General features: G+C 46.1%; 1 protein-coding gene across 4 annotated transcripts in view; it reads right to left on the bottom strand.

Moving 5' to 3' along the window:
- The window catches only part of IFT56 (intraflagellar transport 56), a 357694-nt gene that overhangs the window by 207714 nt on the left and 132530 nt on the right, over positions 1–17450 (bottom strand). For all 4 annotated transcript variants that reach the window (XR_013594114.1, XM_078640297.1, XM_078640309.1 and 1 more), the window contains exon 7: positions 9697–9868. Coding sequence is in view for 3 of the 4 variants with exons in the window: in XM_078640297.1 (XP_078496423.1) it covers positions 9697–9868 (172 nt within the window). In the remaining variant the exon portion in view is untranslated. The remainder of the gene's footprint in view (positions 1–9696; positions 9869–17450) is intronic.

Genomic DNA, 17450 nt, shown 5'->3' with positions numbered 1-17450 from the left:
CAGGGGCTGCTCAGAAACAAAATGTTCCATTTTCCTGAAAATTTCAGCCAATTCCGTCCACAAACGCCAAAGTTATTAGACATAGAATTTTCAAAAATCCCATAGAGAAAAAATCCTAACTATATATACCTACTGGCGACCGCCAGTAGGTAATATATATATTCAGTGAAAAAACCATAGGTTTCACACCAGTTATAGTTAGGTGGAAATTTTACTTGCATAAAACCATTGAAATTCCCACGTTATAGTTAGTTGGACTCACTATAACTTGCGCGTGCAATGCACTGCTGATGACGTCACATATTACATCACTCATGACATGGTCAGTGACATCACTCATGACATCTCAAATGACATCACTTGAGCCTGGGTGGGTTGCATTCCTGCCTGCCCCCGCTTAATGACATTCGTGCTCTAGGTCGAAGGATAAAGGGGACTAGAGTGACATTTTTTACATTTTCTATGGGGATTTTTTCAAGCGTTGTGCACAGTACTTAGCTTCCCGCACACCCTCGGCATGCACTTACTTGGATACCATTGGTGCATCCTGGGTGTTGGAGTCCTGGATTGAACAAGGACCTTATTCATCAAGTGACTTCACCTGCGGAGGGGTGGAGCGGATATTGTACCAACCAGTATGCAGCATTGCGCATTTAAATGCAGAGCGCATAAAATTCCCTTGTTACACCACGGCGCTGACGAGGCCTGATGAGGCCGAAATGCATACGCCAAACCCACGAATTAAAGGTGTTGTCTTCTAATCCCTTAGAGGCTCCTGCTTCTTTCAACTTTGGGAGGAGGTTATATATATATATATATATATATCTCTCCTACTGGAAGTCGCCAGTAAGTAGTTATAGTTAGGACCTTGTTTCTACTCAAAGAGCATTTTTTCTTTTGCCAATATCTGCATCGTTGGACGACTCTTTGTTCAGCTGCTATCTTGAAAGTTTCAGGGTGATTCGTCAAGCGGGGGCCGAGAAAAATGGAGAGCCCAAAATGCTTTTTCTCCATGTTAATTTCCATAGGAAACTGTTGAAGGAGCTACAGCCCTAATTGCTGAACGAAATTACACCAAAGGTCGCAGAAAGGTAGCTCTTGGTCCAGAGTGCACTCTTTTTCTTAAATGGGTTAACACGTTGAGTAGTTCCTGAAAAATTTAAACATTTCTCAAATATACAAATATGGCTGTGGAGGATGCGCAAATCTCCGATCTGATGGGCTGTTGGCAGCCATCTTGTGACTTGGTTGACCCAAGTCACAAGAAAAAAGGTAAAAATCGTTAAAAATCAAGAAAAAGGGGCAGGGTAGAAACACCCTGACCCCTTAGGCCTACTCAGCAGGATTCACGTTGGATCCGCAAATCCGGCTGAAAATTAAGCTCCCGGGTGGGCCTGGTCCGGGGGCAATGATTAAAATAGATGCGGGGGCTCTCATTGCCCCTGCAGCCCCGGGGACCGCCACCTCCCTGGGGCTATAATACCAAAAAGGAATTTGTGGGGGGCTTCTGCCCCCCACGCAGCCCCGGTGACCACCACTTCCCAGGGGCAAATTCAAAAGATGCGTGGGAGGCTGCAGCACCGCCGGGACCGCCACCTCCCCTGGGCTATGTATGGTAAATGTGGGGGGCCACGTGGGCCCCGTAGCCCTGGGGACTGCCACCTCCCCAGGGCGATGTTTAAAATAATGTGTGGGGGGGGGGGCGCCATAGAGAACTGACTGGAACAAAGCTAGAAGAAAACCCTGCTGGATGAATGCTGATGTGCCTGGTGAAGGAATGAAAGGATTTCTCCAAAATTGCCTTGAATATCTGAAACTAAAAAGCTGCTCCAGTTACCGGGGAAGCTTGTCTCTTGATGGACAACCTGACTAAGAAAGTCCAAGCCTATCAAGACTGCCTGCTGTGGAATTTATTTAACAGTTTATGCAGAAGTGTGGAAGGATCAAGAAACAGAAGAAAAGGCATCCACTTGGAAGAAAACCAGCAAAACTCGTAGTTACTGGATTTTTGGCCGTGGACCTGCACGAAGTTATTGAAAGCCATTTTCCCACTTAGACTCGTTGGTTATTGTCCAAGGTGCCTTTCCCTGGACATCTGGAGTATTGGGAGAAGCAGTTACAGAACCATAGGCTGGTGTTTGAAGAAACAGTCTAAAGATCTTTATCCGCTATCAAATATGATCTTTCAAAACCATGGCATTTGATGCATGTAAGGAACATTGTTTTTGTAAAAGAAAATTGGAAAAGTCCTATGGTAAACGCATGGCTTGGGGGAGCATTGCTTAGTTTCATTGCCAAAACCAACAAGCATTTACAATGCAACGGTCTCGCCTTTGCCAAAGTTAGAGCTATTGGCATTGTAAATGACAAACTTTTTATTTATGTGTTGGTTTTAAAAACAGATAAATAAATGGAAATGTCATTTACAATGCCAATAGCTTAATCTCTCTCGTTGGAGCGCTTTACATGAGCACCGTATTTACATTACACATTCGGGCACGAGGAGATTAATTGATTTGCCCAGAATCACAGGATGTGGACGCGACCTTGAGGCTCGAAACCTGGTTTCCAGCACCAGCGTCAGGCGTTTATGCCGACGGACCACATCCTCTCAGATTCTTGCTGTTAACGCCCGGCAGTTGCACGCTGAAAGTCAGCAGCCTCGCCTCTGCTTTTAATGTGCAAATCTGAACACACGTGGTGTTGCCTGCACAGTTAATAACTGTAACATATTCCTGATTTCAATATGTAAACAGGTTAAATAATCACGAAAAAGAGACCGTGCCTATACATCAGAACATAAAATACGTCCGCCGTAAGCTACCGGTAACCTAACACTACATTATACAAGCATTGGAAATGCAATAGGTCTCGCATTAGAAAAGTTGGAGCTATTGGTCTTGTAAATCTAATAATTTTTTAAGTTATGTTTATGTTTTTATAATAGCAAATGTATTAATTTTGTTATTGTAAATGCCAATATTTATAGAATTTGCAAATGTGACACCAATAGCATTATTTAAAAAATTTTTGTGTCATTTGTAATAAAGCTTTAAACATTGAGAGAACATATTAGAACAAGCGATGCTGTGGTGGTGCTGAGTGATGCTGTGGTTGCGCTGAGTGATGCTGTGGTTGCTCTGAGTGATGCTGTGGATGCGCTGAGTGATGCTGTGGATGTGCTGAGTGATGCTGTGGATGTGCTGAGTGATGCTGTGGATGCGCTGAGTGATGCTGTGGATGCGCTGAGTGATGCTGTGGTTGCGCTGAGTGATGCTGTGGTTGCGCTGAGTGATGCTGTGGTTGCGCTGAGTGATGCTGTGGTGGTGCTGAGTGATGCTGTGGTGGTGCTGAGTGATGCTGTGGTGGTGCTGAGTGATGCTGTGGTGGTGCTGATTGGTGCTGTGGTGGTGCGGAATGATGCTGTGGTGGTGCAGAGTGGTGCTGTGGTGGTGCTGAGTGATAATGTGGTGGTGCTGAGTGATAATGTGGTGGTGCTGAGTGATAATGTGGTGGTGCTGAGTGGTGGTGCTGAGTGGTGTGGTGGTGCTGAGTGGTGCCGTGGTGGTGCTGAGTGGTGCTGTGGTGGTGCTGGGTGGTGCTGAGTGGTGCTGTGGTGGTGCTGAATGATAATGGGGCGGTGCCGAGTGATAATGTGGTGGTGCGTGGTGGTGCTGGGTGGTGCTGGGTGGTGCTGTGGTGGTGCTGAATGATAATGGGGCGGTGCTGAGTGATAATGTGGTGGTGCAGAGTGGTGCTGCTGAGTGTTGTGGTGGTGCTGAGTGGTGCTGTGGTGGTGCTGGGTGATGCTGTGGTGGTGCTGAGTGGTGCTGTGGTGGTGCTGAATGATAATGTGGCGGTGCAGAGTGATAATGTGGTGGTGCTGAGTGATAATGTGGTGGTGCTGAGTGATAATGTGGTGGTGCGTGGTGGTGCTGGGTGGTGCTGTGGTGGTGCTGAGTGGTGCTGTGGTGGTGCTGAATGATAATGGGGCGGTGCTGAGTGATAATGTGGTGATGCTGAGTGGTGCTGTGGTGGTGCAGAGTGGTGCTGTGGTGGTGCCGAGTGATAATGTGGTGGTGCTGAGTGATACTGGGGTAGCGCTGAGTGATGATGTGGTGATGCAGAGGGCAGAAAGGCACAAAAAACGAGTCTTAACAGAGGGCAGAAGGTCAGATAAACAAGGGAAAAACGAATCTAACAGAGGGCAGAAAGGCACAAAAACCGAGCCGAACAGAGGGCACAAAGGCACAAAAAACGAGTCTAACAGAGGGCAGAAAGGCACAAAAACGAGTCTAACAGAGGGCAGAATGGCAGAAAAACAAGGGAAAAAACAGACTTGAATGTAAAAAATAAAAGTACACTGGGAGGGGGGAGGCACACATAAAGCCCTGGTACTAATGAAACTGTCTCCCCACCTGTCATTCGGTTGTTATATAGTTTTATAGTATGTTACAAAATCTCAAAACAAGTTATTTGCAGCTGCGCTTAATCTGGCCACAAACGGAGAAAAACAATGCATTAAATTTGGGAATCAAAATCAGTTCTATAGGGAAACGGCCACCACAAGCTATCCACTAACACTGAATTGCTAAAGGCAAAACTGGCATTCAAAAATAAGTTATGCTCCACATACTAGAACAAGCGAACGTAACTTCTGTTTACGCAAGCAAATTAGCATTTTTTTTTTTTAAAAACAATGCAGTTTCGGAGTTAAAAATACTTGCACCTAGGCCGATTTTGTGCACAACAGACAAACACGGAATACTAATACTTGGTGAGAACCTTTGGATTCTGCCTGCACTGCGATACAAACTGGGAGGCCAGGTAAATGGCAGAACGTCACATCAGCGGAGGATCTGGGTTAATAAGGCAGCAGGTTGGCTTTTCCCATCAAAACTTCCAAAGCGTCCTTGTTCGCTCAAGTGTGAAGGTCTTTTTTAAAAAACGAGTGAAGGCTGAGGGACGCTGGAACTCAACATCGGTAAATCGCACCAAGAAAATACAGTCAAAAGAAATAAATGTGCGATTGCTGTCGTTTTACGAAAGAAGCGGGACAAACAAGCTATGCCTGTGTGACAGTCGATGCCTGTGTGACAGTCGGAAAAGGATCGGCATGGTCGCACATTAGCACAATAAACTGCGTCCTGGTGGTAGTAAATCCATGACCTGCTCTGCTTTTCAAGGATAGACGAACTGGCAAACGGGGTAAAGGGGAGGCTCAGAAGCAAGATCGTGTGTCAGGCGCACAGAGGGGATTTACCGGCAAGGCTTTCGACGCATGCTATATGAAGCAGTATGAATGGCACAGGGATCTTTTGCCAAACTGTACAAGAAGGGGTTGCAATCAGTGCATGGACCGTGCTTTGCCAGTAAAGCTTTGCCCAGTCCGTGGAGGTGCTAAATAGCAGCGCTCCAGCACACAATCACACTCTCCAGCAGTGTCTGCGGTCCAAATCTAATTTAATGGCTGGTCGCATTGTGCAGGCTGCCTGCAGCTGCAGACCCCCGCTGGCTACCAAACTGCTGCTTGCTGCATGGGCAGCTGCCTGGATCCACCTATGCTGCTGGTGATTGGGCCAATGAAAACATGAGTGAAGACTCCCTCGAAACTGCCTTGGTGTCAGTGAAATGTCCGCGGTGTCGGGTAAAACTTAGTAGCCAGCCCCCAAGCCTGCTGCAAGTACTGCACGCTGCCAGCTAAGCTTTGCGAAGTTTGTAGGTGCTAAATAGCAGAGCTCCGGCAGACAGCTGAGGCGCTATCAATGTGTGACAATGCATTTCAGTGTGGTGATGTGGACTACCACACTGAACTGCATTCATTTAACCCATTGATGATACTAGGAGTACGGCCAGAGGGCGCCCTCTGCTCAACAGGAGCACTGGGCTGCCGTTTACTCGACTAAGCACTAACAATAAACAAGGGTGATTAAATCAGAGCTGGATTCACCTGCTGCTCGAAATGCCTGAGACACGCAGCTGCGGAGGGAGCGTCCTACGCTGGCTGGAGCTTTCAGCGGGACGGCTCTGCTGCGGCGGGCTCTCTCCTCATTTCAGGTAACAAGCATTGGCGGCCGCACAAGCATTGGCGGTCGCGAAATGAAATAAATACAAGCAGAAACAAGCGAAGGATAACGACGTGAGCATGCACCTCAGCTGTACGGGAGCAAGTCACGCTGTGCGCGTTTCCATGTGCCGTGAGCGTGCACATCGGACGTCTAGGGAGCTCGTCATCACCTTCTGCGTCGCCTGCTGTTGCCGAGCCTGAGCCGCTAACCCTGCACACCTGAGGAGGAAAGACCGGCCTCGAGAGCAGAACTCCTGAGTCAGCCCGGTGAGTAGGGGGGGGACGTGTAAATACTGTGTTTTTGGTGCATCAGGCTAGCGAGACAGGAGATGGGCACTTCGAGTGTGTGGATGCGCATGTGTGAGTGTGTATGTGTGCGCGTGAGCCCGTGAGTAGGTGGGGGGGGTGTGAGGGTGTGTGTATGCAGTGTGTGTGCCTGCGTGTGTGTATGCAGTGTGTGTGTGCCTGCGTGTGTGTATGCAGTGTGTGTGTGCCTGCGTGTGTGTATGCAGTGTGTGTGTGTGTGCGCGCAACTGAGAACTGAGAGAGGCATGGCTGACTGAGATCGGAGATGTGCACGGCTCCGGGGGCTGGGCTGGGCGTGCGCGCCCACGCTGGGAAATCAACGCTCGTGCACCTGTCTGTAGCTGCTCGTGCACCTGTGTATGTCGCTTCACAGGCAACTCGGCTGCAATAGGTCTACGAGACCTAAAAACTAAGCTTCTCCCCTAGTGGCGGTTTTTGAAATCACAGCCAGTTGCTTGTTGTGATAAATTTTTCATTTTGAGAGACTGCTTTACAAACTAAGAAGTCACAATTCATTTTTTTATATCTACTGATCCCTAGAACAGATTTGAAATATTGTGGTGTAATTTAATCATTAATTTGTGTTCTATTTAACTACTTTTGGCAACGTTATTATGTTTATTTCTTGGCTTTAATATTGTTTTGGTGTTGCTGTTCACATGATGTATTTTCTCTGTCGGAAGCCTCATTGTGGTGAACTCTGGTTTCCCAACAACAACCTGCATTCACACTTCTAGGTGCTAGACTGTAGAGCTATGTGGGAACGCAGCCATACCTCGCCTCCAGACTATGGAGTTAATCTCCACGCTAAATAGAATTGGGGCTTCCTACAGGGGCATCTAAGTGCTCTAACAGTGGCTACAACAACTTTTTCTGCAAATTCAATTTTGCCCAATGCTTTACTTACAGGAACTGCGGAAAACTGTTGTCCTACCTAAATTATTAAACTTGTGTCTCATTTGCAAGCATACTAGACTATATGTTGATTTATTTTCTTTCCTTATGTGTTCTACTCCTGTTTAGCTCTTAGTTCTGCTACCGGTGAGTTTTAATATTGGTTTTCTTTTAGTTTCTGAAAACTATGGAGCCGTGCATTGAGATTAAAATATTTTACATCCATCCGTGATAGCCTTACAAGGAGAGAGCTCTGCCTCTTATTTTACATGGTTAAAGACTGTGTGTGGGGGGGAGTTCATGGATGAGTAGGGGTTAAAGTCTGAGGGACGGTTCCTGGACCAATATCATTCAGACACAATCTTTCTGAAGCAGTGTTTCTTGGGGACATTAAATTTGGGGTGTGATGTCTAGGTCAGATGCCAGGTTCCAGTAGGAATGTAACAGGTTAATGTAAACGTTCATGTAGTAATGCCACAGTCTGATATTAGGTTAATCAATTGATTTAACAGACTGATACCAAGGCCATGGATATGTCACAGCGGCCCTGTTCTTAAGTAGCTGTAATGATGTCAAAGTGTGACATCAGGTAACCTGAACCCAGTTACTGCACAACAACCACTTACTTTACCAAACAAGGTTGAGTGGAGAAGAGAAGGAGATCGTGGCTAGCAGGGTAGGAAAAGTATATGCAGCGCTGGAAAACAGTAATCCGCTGTAAACAAAAAGATACCCAATTTCCGCTGCAGTGCTGTATTGCACTGCTAATGCATCTACACCCCACAAACATGACAACAAAAACTGTAAAACTAACCATTAACAAATACTATGAAGAACAGAGCAAACCAGTACAGATGAAAAATCAGCCAGCCCCTCCTTTCAAAACGATGTCCCGTCTTTAAATACATTGTCTCCAAAGCATGAAATAGATAAGAGAAATTACTCAACTCCTTTAATAACTGTGTGTAACTGAAGGTCACAGGGGTGTGTGTGTGTGGGTGTGCTTAAATCCCTTGTAGCAGATATATTTGTGGAACCTGCAGAAAGCACTTAGCCAGACCTGGAAGGAGTGTGATTAGCTCTCAGCCCCCTGTCAGTTATTACAAGTGTACCATTCAATTTAAGCACACATCGTTGCCTTACATTTCCATCTTCAGACTATTTAGTTGGTGGTGACATATGACTAACTGGCAGATCACTAAGGTTCTGCAGTGGGTCCTGTTTAATGCTCAGGGGGCCAAAATACATGATTCCCAGCATCCATCTCTAAAGGAAGTAACATCACTACACTGTCCAGAAGTCACCTTTTCAGGCAGTGCCTTCAGTGATTTCAACCAAAAGCATTTTTAAAAGAAGAAGCCAGAGAAGGGAACCTCACTGCATTTCTCAGCATCCAACCTTTCAGGTAAAGATATCACTGCTTTTCCAGCATTCATCAGAAGTGATATTGCTGGTTTCCTGCTAAAAGTATATTTAAAAGAACACGCCGGAGAAGTGGCCTTACAGGATCAGGAAAGACCTTGGACCAGAACCACTAGTTGACTTACATTACAGTGAGTACCTACAAGGGAAGAGCTCATCATGTACCTAACAAGGCACACTGCTGATTCCCACTATCACACTCAGAGCCAGACCCCCTCCCCCCCGAGACAGACACAGACACAGACACAGACACAGACACAGACACACACACACACTTCACAAAACACACACACACACACACACTTCACAAAACACATAGATGCATCCTCATACATTTGCTACTAACCACCAAACACCCACAAACTACCAAACATACTAGACATCAGTAACCTCATCGCGGATCAGAAGCTTGATGCTCAGTTCATTACAGAAACATTCTTGTCCCCACTGGAGACAGCATCCAGTGTGAAGACCACAAACACATAAGGAGGGAGGAAGCCTCGCCGTCATCCATAAGTACTTCTGTTCCTGCTCGCCAAGCAAGCAGGCAACACAACTCCATGGAGCTCCTCACATCCACTCTATGCAACTCAGTGCTTCCACCTCAACTAAAGGCCTCCTGGAGCAACAATCACTACTTTGTTGAATTCTCAGACTTTCTCACCTCTTCATCCTTCTGACACATCCTGAACATCCTCCTGGATGACGTCAACCTCCCAGACAGTGAAAGCATGAAACAACGCGCGTCACAGCCAAATACAGGACACCATCAAACTGGAGGCAAAGAATTGTAAAAAAGAAAATAAACCGCAACCATCCATCTCGATTTACGTAACATTCCTGCGTACATCGGGACTGCTCCAGAGATAAAGATGCACCTCTTTAAAGACCACTCCTCTACCTCGCTAATCACTCATTGACTGCATGTTTGCCTTTGAAACTGCACAGTGCTTGCTCTGCTGCCTTTTGCTAAGTTTGTAATCGGCAAATTCCTCATACATAAATACCTCAGCTGCCTTGCCGTTGTAGAGACGGAAATGGTTGCAGGCCTTGAGGTTGAGAGCGATGGTGCTGTCAGGCACTTGCTGCAGGTACACAGCCAGGACCTCTTGCGAGACGTCATAGTAATCTAGTTTATAGTAACACAAAGCCACGTACACATTCAGAGCAAGAAACTCCCTGTGAAAAAGAGAAAGAAAACAAGGGATAGAACTGGCAGGTAAATACAAGCATGTGAGGAGACACTCCAAAAAAGACTAGGTACTTGTCAACATGGTAGCACGAAAATTACTTGTGCTTTCCAGCCCTGAATTTCTTAAATAGTCAATGTGTTCTGGCTTTCCCTCACCGACATATAAGCCACAAAAGGAAGTATGTAGGATACTAACTCAATATAAGATAAGAATTCTGGAGAAACAGAGCTACAGGCGAGTAGTCTTTCCTTCTTCAGTATTTTAACTTTCATTGATTTAATAACCTATGATTAAACCTTTGTGTGTTTCTGAAGCAGAAAGGCGAACATGAAAGAAGGCTTATTTCTACAGTGAAGGCCACAAAAAAAGAATGTTACAGGTAAGTAGCCTTTCTTTTGCCAGCAAGAGGTCAATCTACCATTCTAATTCTTCTATTTCCTGTCAACTGCTGGAGTATCTTCAGATACTCATAAAAAATGTATTCTGTATTTAACCTCGTGGTGACTTTATGGGGTAGGGTTGAAAAAATAGATGAAAACACGTGGAATTGTTACCTACTGTAAAAATCACCTTTGGCTTCTCTAAATCATCTAAACTATACACAGGTGGTATGCATCCCTGCAGCAGCTTAAGAAATGTTTCTACCTATGTGTTTCATTTATTTCATCCTTTTAAAATAGACAAATAAAAGAGCGGCTGAAAAGGAGTAAATTGCATTTTTGGTTAGTGGTCTCTTCTAATATGAATATTTAAAAAATGTCCAGTTTTACAGATATGTGTTACTGGGGAGATTTCACATTACAACAAGCATTTGTAAATGCAATAGGTTTCACTTATATGATTAATAATACGCTGTTTCTGTTGTATGTTGTAGCTTGGTGAGTAGTTGTGCAAGATAAGTTATTGAAACTCTGTTAAAGTGTTTTGACTTGTATATTGAGAAAGGCAATATATTGTGCTGTTATTGGTAGTATAAAGAGGGGAGATTAGGCAAACGGGGGAGGAGGACAAAGAAAACAAAAACATATACCCAAGAAGTACAGTGTGAATGCAGATGAGGCCGGGGACCGAGATTAGGAGAGACGCTCGCCACGTGTTCCTGGCTGCACCTTGCTCTGACTGAAAAGACATCTTAGAGCGATATATGCTGAGTCGTGCCACAGGGGTCCCTTGTGTGCCTCTACACAGAGAACTTAATGTTCATCCCTGTAGTCTGAAGGGAAACGATTAAAAAGATCCAGAGATTAGTTTATTGTATGGGTGCGAATGGTGTCAAAAAGACGGGAACTGTATCTCTGGAAACAGAAATAAATAAAATGAGGGGGGAAGCAACGAAGTGTGACCCGAGAGCAGGGTGCAAGACATGGGGAGGAGAGAGACGGCCTGCAGATGCACTTGTAAGGCATACTTGTTAGGAAATGCAAACAAGCAACACAAGGGAAAAGGTTAAGTGCTAGGTGAGCTTCTGAAGGGAATATTGTGCTCTTGGCTCTGACCCAGAAAACAAACTAAAGAGATGAGAAGAGGATGTGGTGTAGCAGTCAGAACTGCCGACTTCGGACCTGGGCACTACCTTTCAAGTCTTGATGTCAGCTCAACATCCTGTGATTCTGGGCAAATCATTTAATCTCCCTGCGACTACAAAAAATAAATATGTATCCAGATTTTTCCTTGGACGAAGGTGTTCTGGCACTGAAAGCAAGTAAGTGGGGTAAAGCCCCAGGGCCTGACTGGATCCCTATTGACCTGTTTAAATTTAAAATTGAGCTTTTGGGCCCCATTCTGACTTTACTTTTCAGGGCCTGCCAGGACCAAGGTTTTTTATCCACCTGGCCTGAGTAGCTTATTGTCCCCATATTTAAGAAGGGTGACCGTAACAACCCAACGCAATACAGGCCTACCTCTCTTCTGGATTGCCTGGTTAAGGTTGCTGGTTGCATGCTTTTAGGACGACTTCAGGACTGGGCCCAAAACAAATAATATTATCTCGGACCTACAGTACGATTTTAGGGCAGGGTTGGGAACTGTTGAGCAGGCCATTTCGATCTACTAATTGGCAGGTACGTTCATATGAAAAGTGGCAATTTGTTTTTAGTTTTTGTAGAGTTATATTCTGCTTTTAATTTGGTAGTGCACAGTAAGCTGTGGGCAACTATGGCCACTAAGGGCTTGGACTGCACTATTGTGAACTTCCTTAGAGATTTGTACGACCAATGCAGAGGTAGAGTACGTTATGGCCATAACAGCATCTGTACTGAGCCATTTACAATAGGAAGAGGGGTACGTCAGGGATGCGTAATGCCCCCTTTCCTGTTCAATCTCTATATTAATAGCGCAGGCGACATACTGGCAAGCAAATGTGTGGACCTAGCCCAGGTGGGACATCGGCCTACACCAGCACTTTTTTATGCCGATGACACAGTGTTAATGGCCAGCACTCCCGTTGCCCTGCAGCGTCTAGTTGATGAGTTTGCTCAGTTAATGCAAAACCTTGGGCTAAAAACTAATATCAGCAAAACCTTTGCCATGAAGATCGGGAAGAAGGCCACTCGCTGTCGTGACATCCTTATTGATGGTTCCACAATACAGTTCACAGAGTCATTCTCATATCTGGGCATTGTCTTTAATCAATCGGGGCATTGGCAAGGGGCGATTAAATCAATGCGACTCCACTTTGTGAAAACAACGGCTCTATTAAGTTTTGCTGACAGCTTGGCTTTAAACATCCAAAGGAAATTATGACAATTTATAAGGCCAAATGTAGATTCCACTGCTATGTACGGGGCTGAGCTCTGGGGGCATGGAAAGATTGATATACTACAGCTTGAAGAAAATGTATTTCTTAGGTCTCTCCTTGCTCTCCTGAAAAGTAGCTCAACCTATGTGTGTCACGCCGAACTAGGAGCCCCCTACATAGCAGATTTGATCATGATCCATCCAGCCAGTGCTATTATGGCACAAAATATGGTCATATGAACATACAATTCCAAATCATGCCATAATTGCTGAAGGCCAAAAATCCTCACATGCCCTTAACATCCCATGGTTCAAATATGTGTACAACTTTCTGACAGACCTCGGCCATCCCACATATTTCAATTTCCCCGAGAGTCTGGCCAATGTTCAAAGGAAAGCCTTGAGACTAAAATGCATCTCATTATTGGAGGAAATCAGATTAGCGTCTGAAATCTGTGGACCCACTGTGTTGAGGAATCAAATGATCTTGACTAGTTCTTATATGCAAACCATAATTAGCCAATGTGTATAATCCGCGCCACAGGTTTGTGTTAACCCGTTTTCAGTGGATATTTTCCACTATTTAATTTGTTTTCCTACTACTAACAACTGGTCACCTGACCTGGGGAATTGCACATGTGATGATATCTCACCACAGAACACCATGCATACCGTGCTTTTCTGTAAACACTTTTCCGGAATGAGACAGAAACTCAATAAACCCTCGTTATAACAGCTGGGTTTTACACAATGCCATCCGGCTTTTATTTATCTGCAAATGCTACCGAATATTTTTATTTGTGCAGTAATGTCACAACTTTTGCTGGCCGTGATTAACTACAGGAAGCAGTTCTAAATAGTAATTAAGTGATTGTGCAGTGATGACTGTCTTTTTAATATTCTTGTTTTTATATAGAATAACTTCTTGTACTTTGTCTTAAACTCATACTTTGGCTATTTTAAACTATTGTCATGGATGTATTTTTTTTAGCTTTTATGATTCACTTTGTGATTTCGAATAAAGCTTATTTTGATTGATTGATTGAATATGTAATGTAGCAGGTGTTCATGAACAGCACAAAGTACATTTTACTAAACTGCAAGCATGAGAATTTAACTCATTATAAACGCATAACAATTACTCCTCCCTCACATAACAAACCACAGAAAACATGGTGAAATCAAAACTACTTGCTGCAGGCGAACAAGTTACTTACCTTCGGTAACGCTTTTTCTGGTAGATACTATATCTGCCTGTGGATTCCTCACCTTGTGAATATCCCCTTGCGTCAGCAACATTCGGAAATTCTTTTTGTAGCTTCGCGCCGACGTGGACTCAGACGTCACAGAGGCACGGCATCGCTCGCGACTCCGCTGACGTCACCGATGCCTACAATAGGCCCACGCGGGCGTGATGACATCAGTTCCGCCCTTTTTTCCGGGCCTTCGAGGCACACGGACGGACCGATGACAGTAGACATATACACAGCATACGCAGTATAGAAATCAAGGTAACACACACAGAGTGAAGCAAATGCAATAAAACATTTGAAATAAACAACTCCTTGACAATAAAATAAATACATTACAGAAACTCTGGTATAGAAGAGTGGACAACGGGGAGGCGGGTGGGTCAGTGAGGAATCCACAGGCAGATATAGTATCTACCAGAAAAAGCGTTACCGAAGGTAAGTAACTTGTTCTTCTGATAGATACATCTGCCGTGTGGATTCCTCACCTTGTGAATAGAGTCCCACAGCAGTCCCCACTCCCGGAGGAGGGTGTCCACTCTGCTACACCAGGAAATCTTGGAGGACAGAGCGCGCGAAGTGGCCGTCCCTCCTCACCTCGGTATCCAAGCAGTAGTGCTTCGCGAAAGTGTGGAGGGAGGCCCAAGTCGCGGCCCTGCAAATGTCCTCAACAGGTACACCTCTAGACAAAGCAGAAGTTGCAGACTTTGCTCTAGTTGAATGAGCTCTAATACCCTCAGGAGGGTCCTTACCCGCCAGAGAGTAGCAAATCTTGATGCACAAGATTATCCATCTGGAAAGTGTGCGCTTGTGCACCGCTCTGCCCTTCTTGCAGCCAGCAAAACCCACGAAGAGCTGATCGTCAATACGATAGTCTTTAGTCCTATCAAGATAGAAACTAACAGCCCTCTTTGGGTCCAAGCGATGAAGCCTCTCCTCCTCCTTGGAAGGGTGTGGGGGAGGATAGAAGGTAGGAAGGGTAATGGACTGTCCTAGATGGAAGGGAGTTACCACCTTAGGCAGAAAAGCAGCCCTGGTCCTGAGAACCATTCTTTCAGCATGAATGGATAAGAATGGGGGCTTGGAACTAAGAGCTTGAAGCTCACTCACCCTCCTTGCCGAGGTGATTGCAACCAAGAAGACCGTTTTAAAAGAAAGAAGCCTCAAGGGACACCTGTGCAAGGGTTCGAAGGGAGAACCCATCAAATAGGTCAACACAAGATTCAAATTCCAATGAGGAACAATAAAAGGAGTAGGAGGGAACATATTTGTGAGGCCCTTCAAAAATCTCAAAACCACAGGAGATTTGAAAAGGGAAGGCTGATCAGGCAAACAGAGAAATGCCGACAGCGCTGAAAGATAACCCTTCACTGTCGCAACGGCAAGACCCTGTTGCGCCAGAGAAAGGGCAAACTGGAGAACATCAGACAAATGGGCTCTCAAAGGGTCTATAGATTTCTCTCCACACCAAGTGACAAATTTTGACCACCTATAAGAATAGATGGACTTAGTGGAGTCACGCCTGGCTGACAAGATGACATCCACCACATCAGGCGGGAGAGAAAAAGAACTCAGGTTGCCCCGTTCAATCTCCAGGCATGAAGGTGTAAGGTCTGGAGGTGGGGGTGTAGAACCTGCCCCTCCATCTGAGAGAAGAGGTCTGCCCTGCGAGGGAGACGGAGCGGCGGGTGAGAGGAGAGGTGGAGAAGGTCTGAGTACCACACCCTTCTTGGGCAATCCGGGGCGATCAATATAACTTGGGCCCGGTCTTGGCGAATTTTCCTCAGAACCCGAGGAATCAAAGGTATGGGAGGAAACACGTAAAGGAGTTGAGAGCCCCAACTCAACTGAAACGCGTCCCCCAAGGCTCCTTGCATCGGATACTGGAGACTGCAGAATGACAGGCAGTGAGCATTCTCGCGAGTGGCGAACAGGTCCACCCGAGGAGTCCCCCACATCTGAAAGATGTCGTGAACCACCTCCGGGTGAAGCCTCCACTCGTGGTCGGCAGAGAACTGCCGACTGAGACTGTCTGCACGAACGTTCTGAACCCCGGCCAGACGATTTGCCATCAGACAAATCTGATGGTCCTGAACCCAGGACCAGAGACGTAGAGCCTCTCTGCAGAGACACTGCGACCCCACTCCTCCCTGCTTGTTGATGTACCACATCGCGGTCGTGTTGTCCGTCAGGACTTGAATCGACCGACCGCAAAGGGAAGGGAGGAAGGCCTTGAGTGCCAGACGTATTGCCCGTAATTCCAGAAGGTTGATATGAAGCAACCTTTCCTCTGGAGACCAAAGACCCTTGACCTCCAGGTCCCCCAGATGAGCACCCCACCCTAGAGTGGATGCATCCGTTATTACCGTGGCCACCGATGGAGGAAGTTGAAAAGGCTTTCCTTGCGACAGATTGCCTTCCACGCTCCACCAAGACAGATCCGCTGCAGTTTCTCTGGAGATCCTCACTGACTCCCTGAGATCTCCGTTGTGCTGATACCACTGCCTGCGGAGGCACCACTGGAGTGCCCTCATGTGCCAGCGTGCATGGTTGACCAATAGAATACAAGAAGCCATCAGACCGAGCAGGCGAAGAACCTTCAGAACTGGAACGACCGCTCCATTGTAGAACAAAGGACTCATTTCCTGTATGTCGCGAATCCTTTGAGGAGGAGGGAATGCGCGACATACAGTTGTGTCCAGTACAGCACCTATGAACAGGTTGCGCTGGAGGGCACCAGGTGAGACTTGGGTACATTTATCGAAAAACCCAACCTGTGTAACAACTGAGTTGTCTCTTGCAGATGATGGAGCACCTTCTCTGGCGACTCCGCTTTGATCAGCCAGTCGTCCAGATACGGGAACACATGTATCCCCGACCTCCTGAGATGTGCTGCCACCACCGCCATCACCTTGGTGAAGACTCGAGGCGCAGTAGTAAGACCAAACGGAAGGACCGCAAACTGGTAATGCAGCGACCCAACCGTAAAACGGAGATACTTTCTGTGCGACTTCAAGATGGGAATATGAAAATACGCATCCTGCAAGTCGATCGACACCATCCAATCTTCTTCCAACAGCGCTTGAAGAACCTGTGCAAGAGTGAGCATCTTGAACTTTTCCTGTTTCAGGTAAAAATTCAAGATCCTGAGATCTAGAATTGTCCGGAGCCTGCCATCCTTTTTGGGGATCAGGAAGTACCGGGAGTAGCATCCCTGACCCCTCTCCTGCTCCGGAACCACCTCTATCGCACCTTTTCGAAACAAAGCCAGGACTTCTTCCTGCAGAAGAAGTAGATGGCCCTCCGAACAAAAACCTTGGCAAGGAGGGTAATTGGGAGGGAACTCCTGGAAAGGAAGTGCATACCCATTCTCCACAAGATTGAGAACCCAAAGATCCGATGTAATCAATTCCCAATCTTGTAGAAAATGGGTACGCCGGCCCCCCACTGGGCCCACATGATCCAGAATAGTGGATCTAGGGCTGCTTTGCTGCTGTGGCTGGGGGCTGGGATGGAGAAGAGGAGGAAGAGGAGGAAACATTACGGCCCGAGCTCGGGCTCTTTGTTTGCCTCTATAAGCTC

The sequence above is a fragment of the Lissotriton helveticus genome, chromosome 1_1 (assembly GCF_964261635.1).
Source record: "Lissotriton helveticus chromosome 1_1, aLisHel1.1, whole genome shotgun sequence".
Classification (NCBI taxonomy): domain Eukaryota; kingdom Metazoa; phylum Chordata; class Amphibia; order Caudata; family Salamandridae; genus Lissotriton; species Lissotriton helveticus.
Note: the sequence above shows the minus strand (reverse complement) of the source record. Positions and strands in the feature narration are given on the sequence as shown.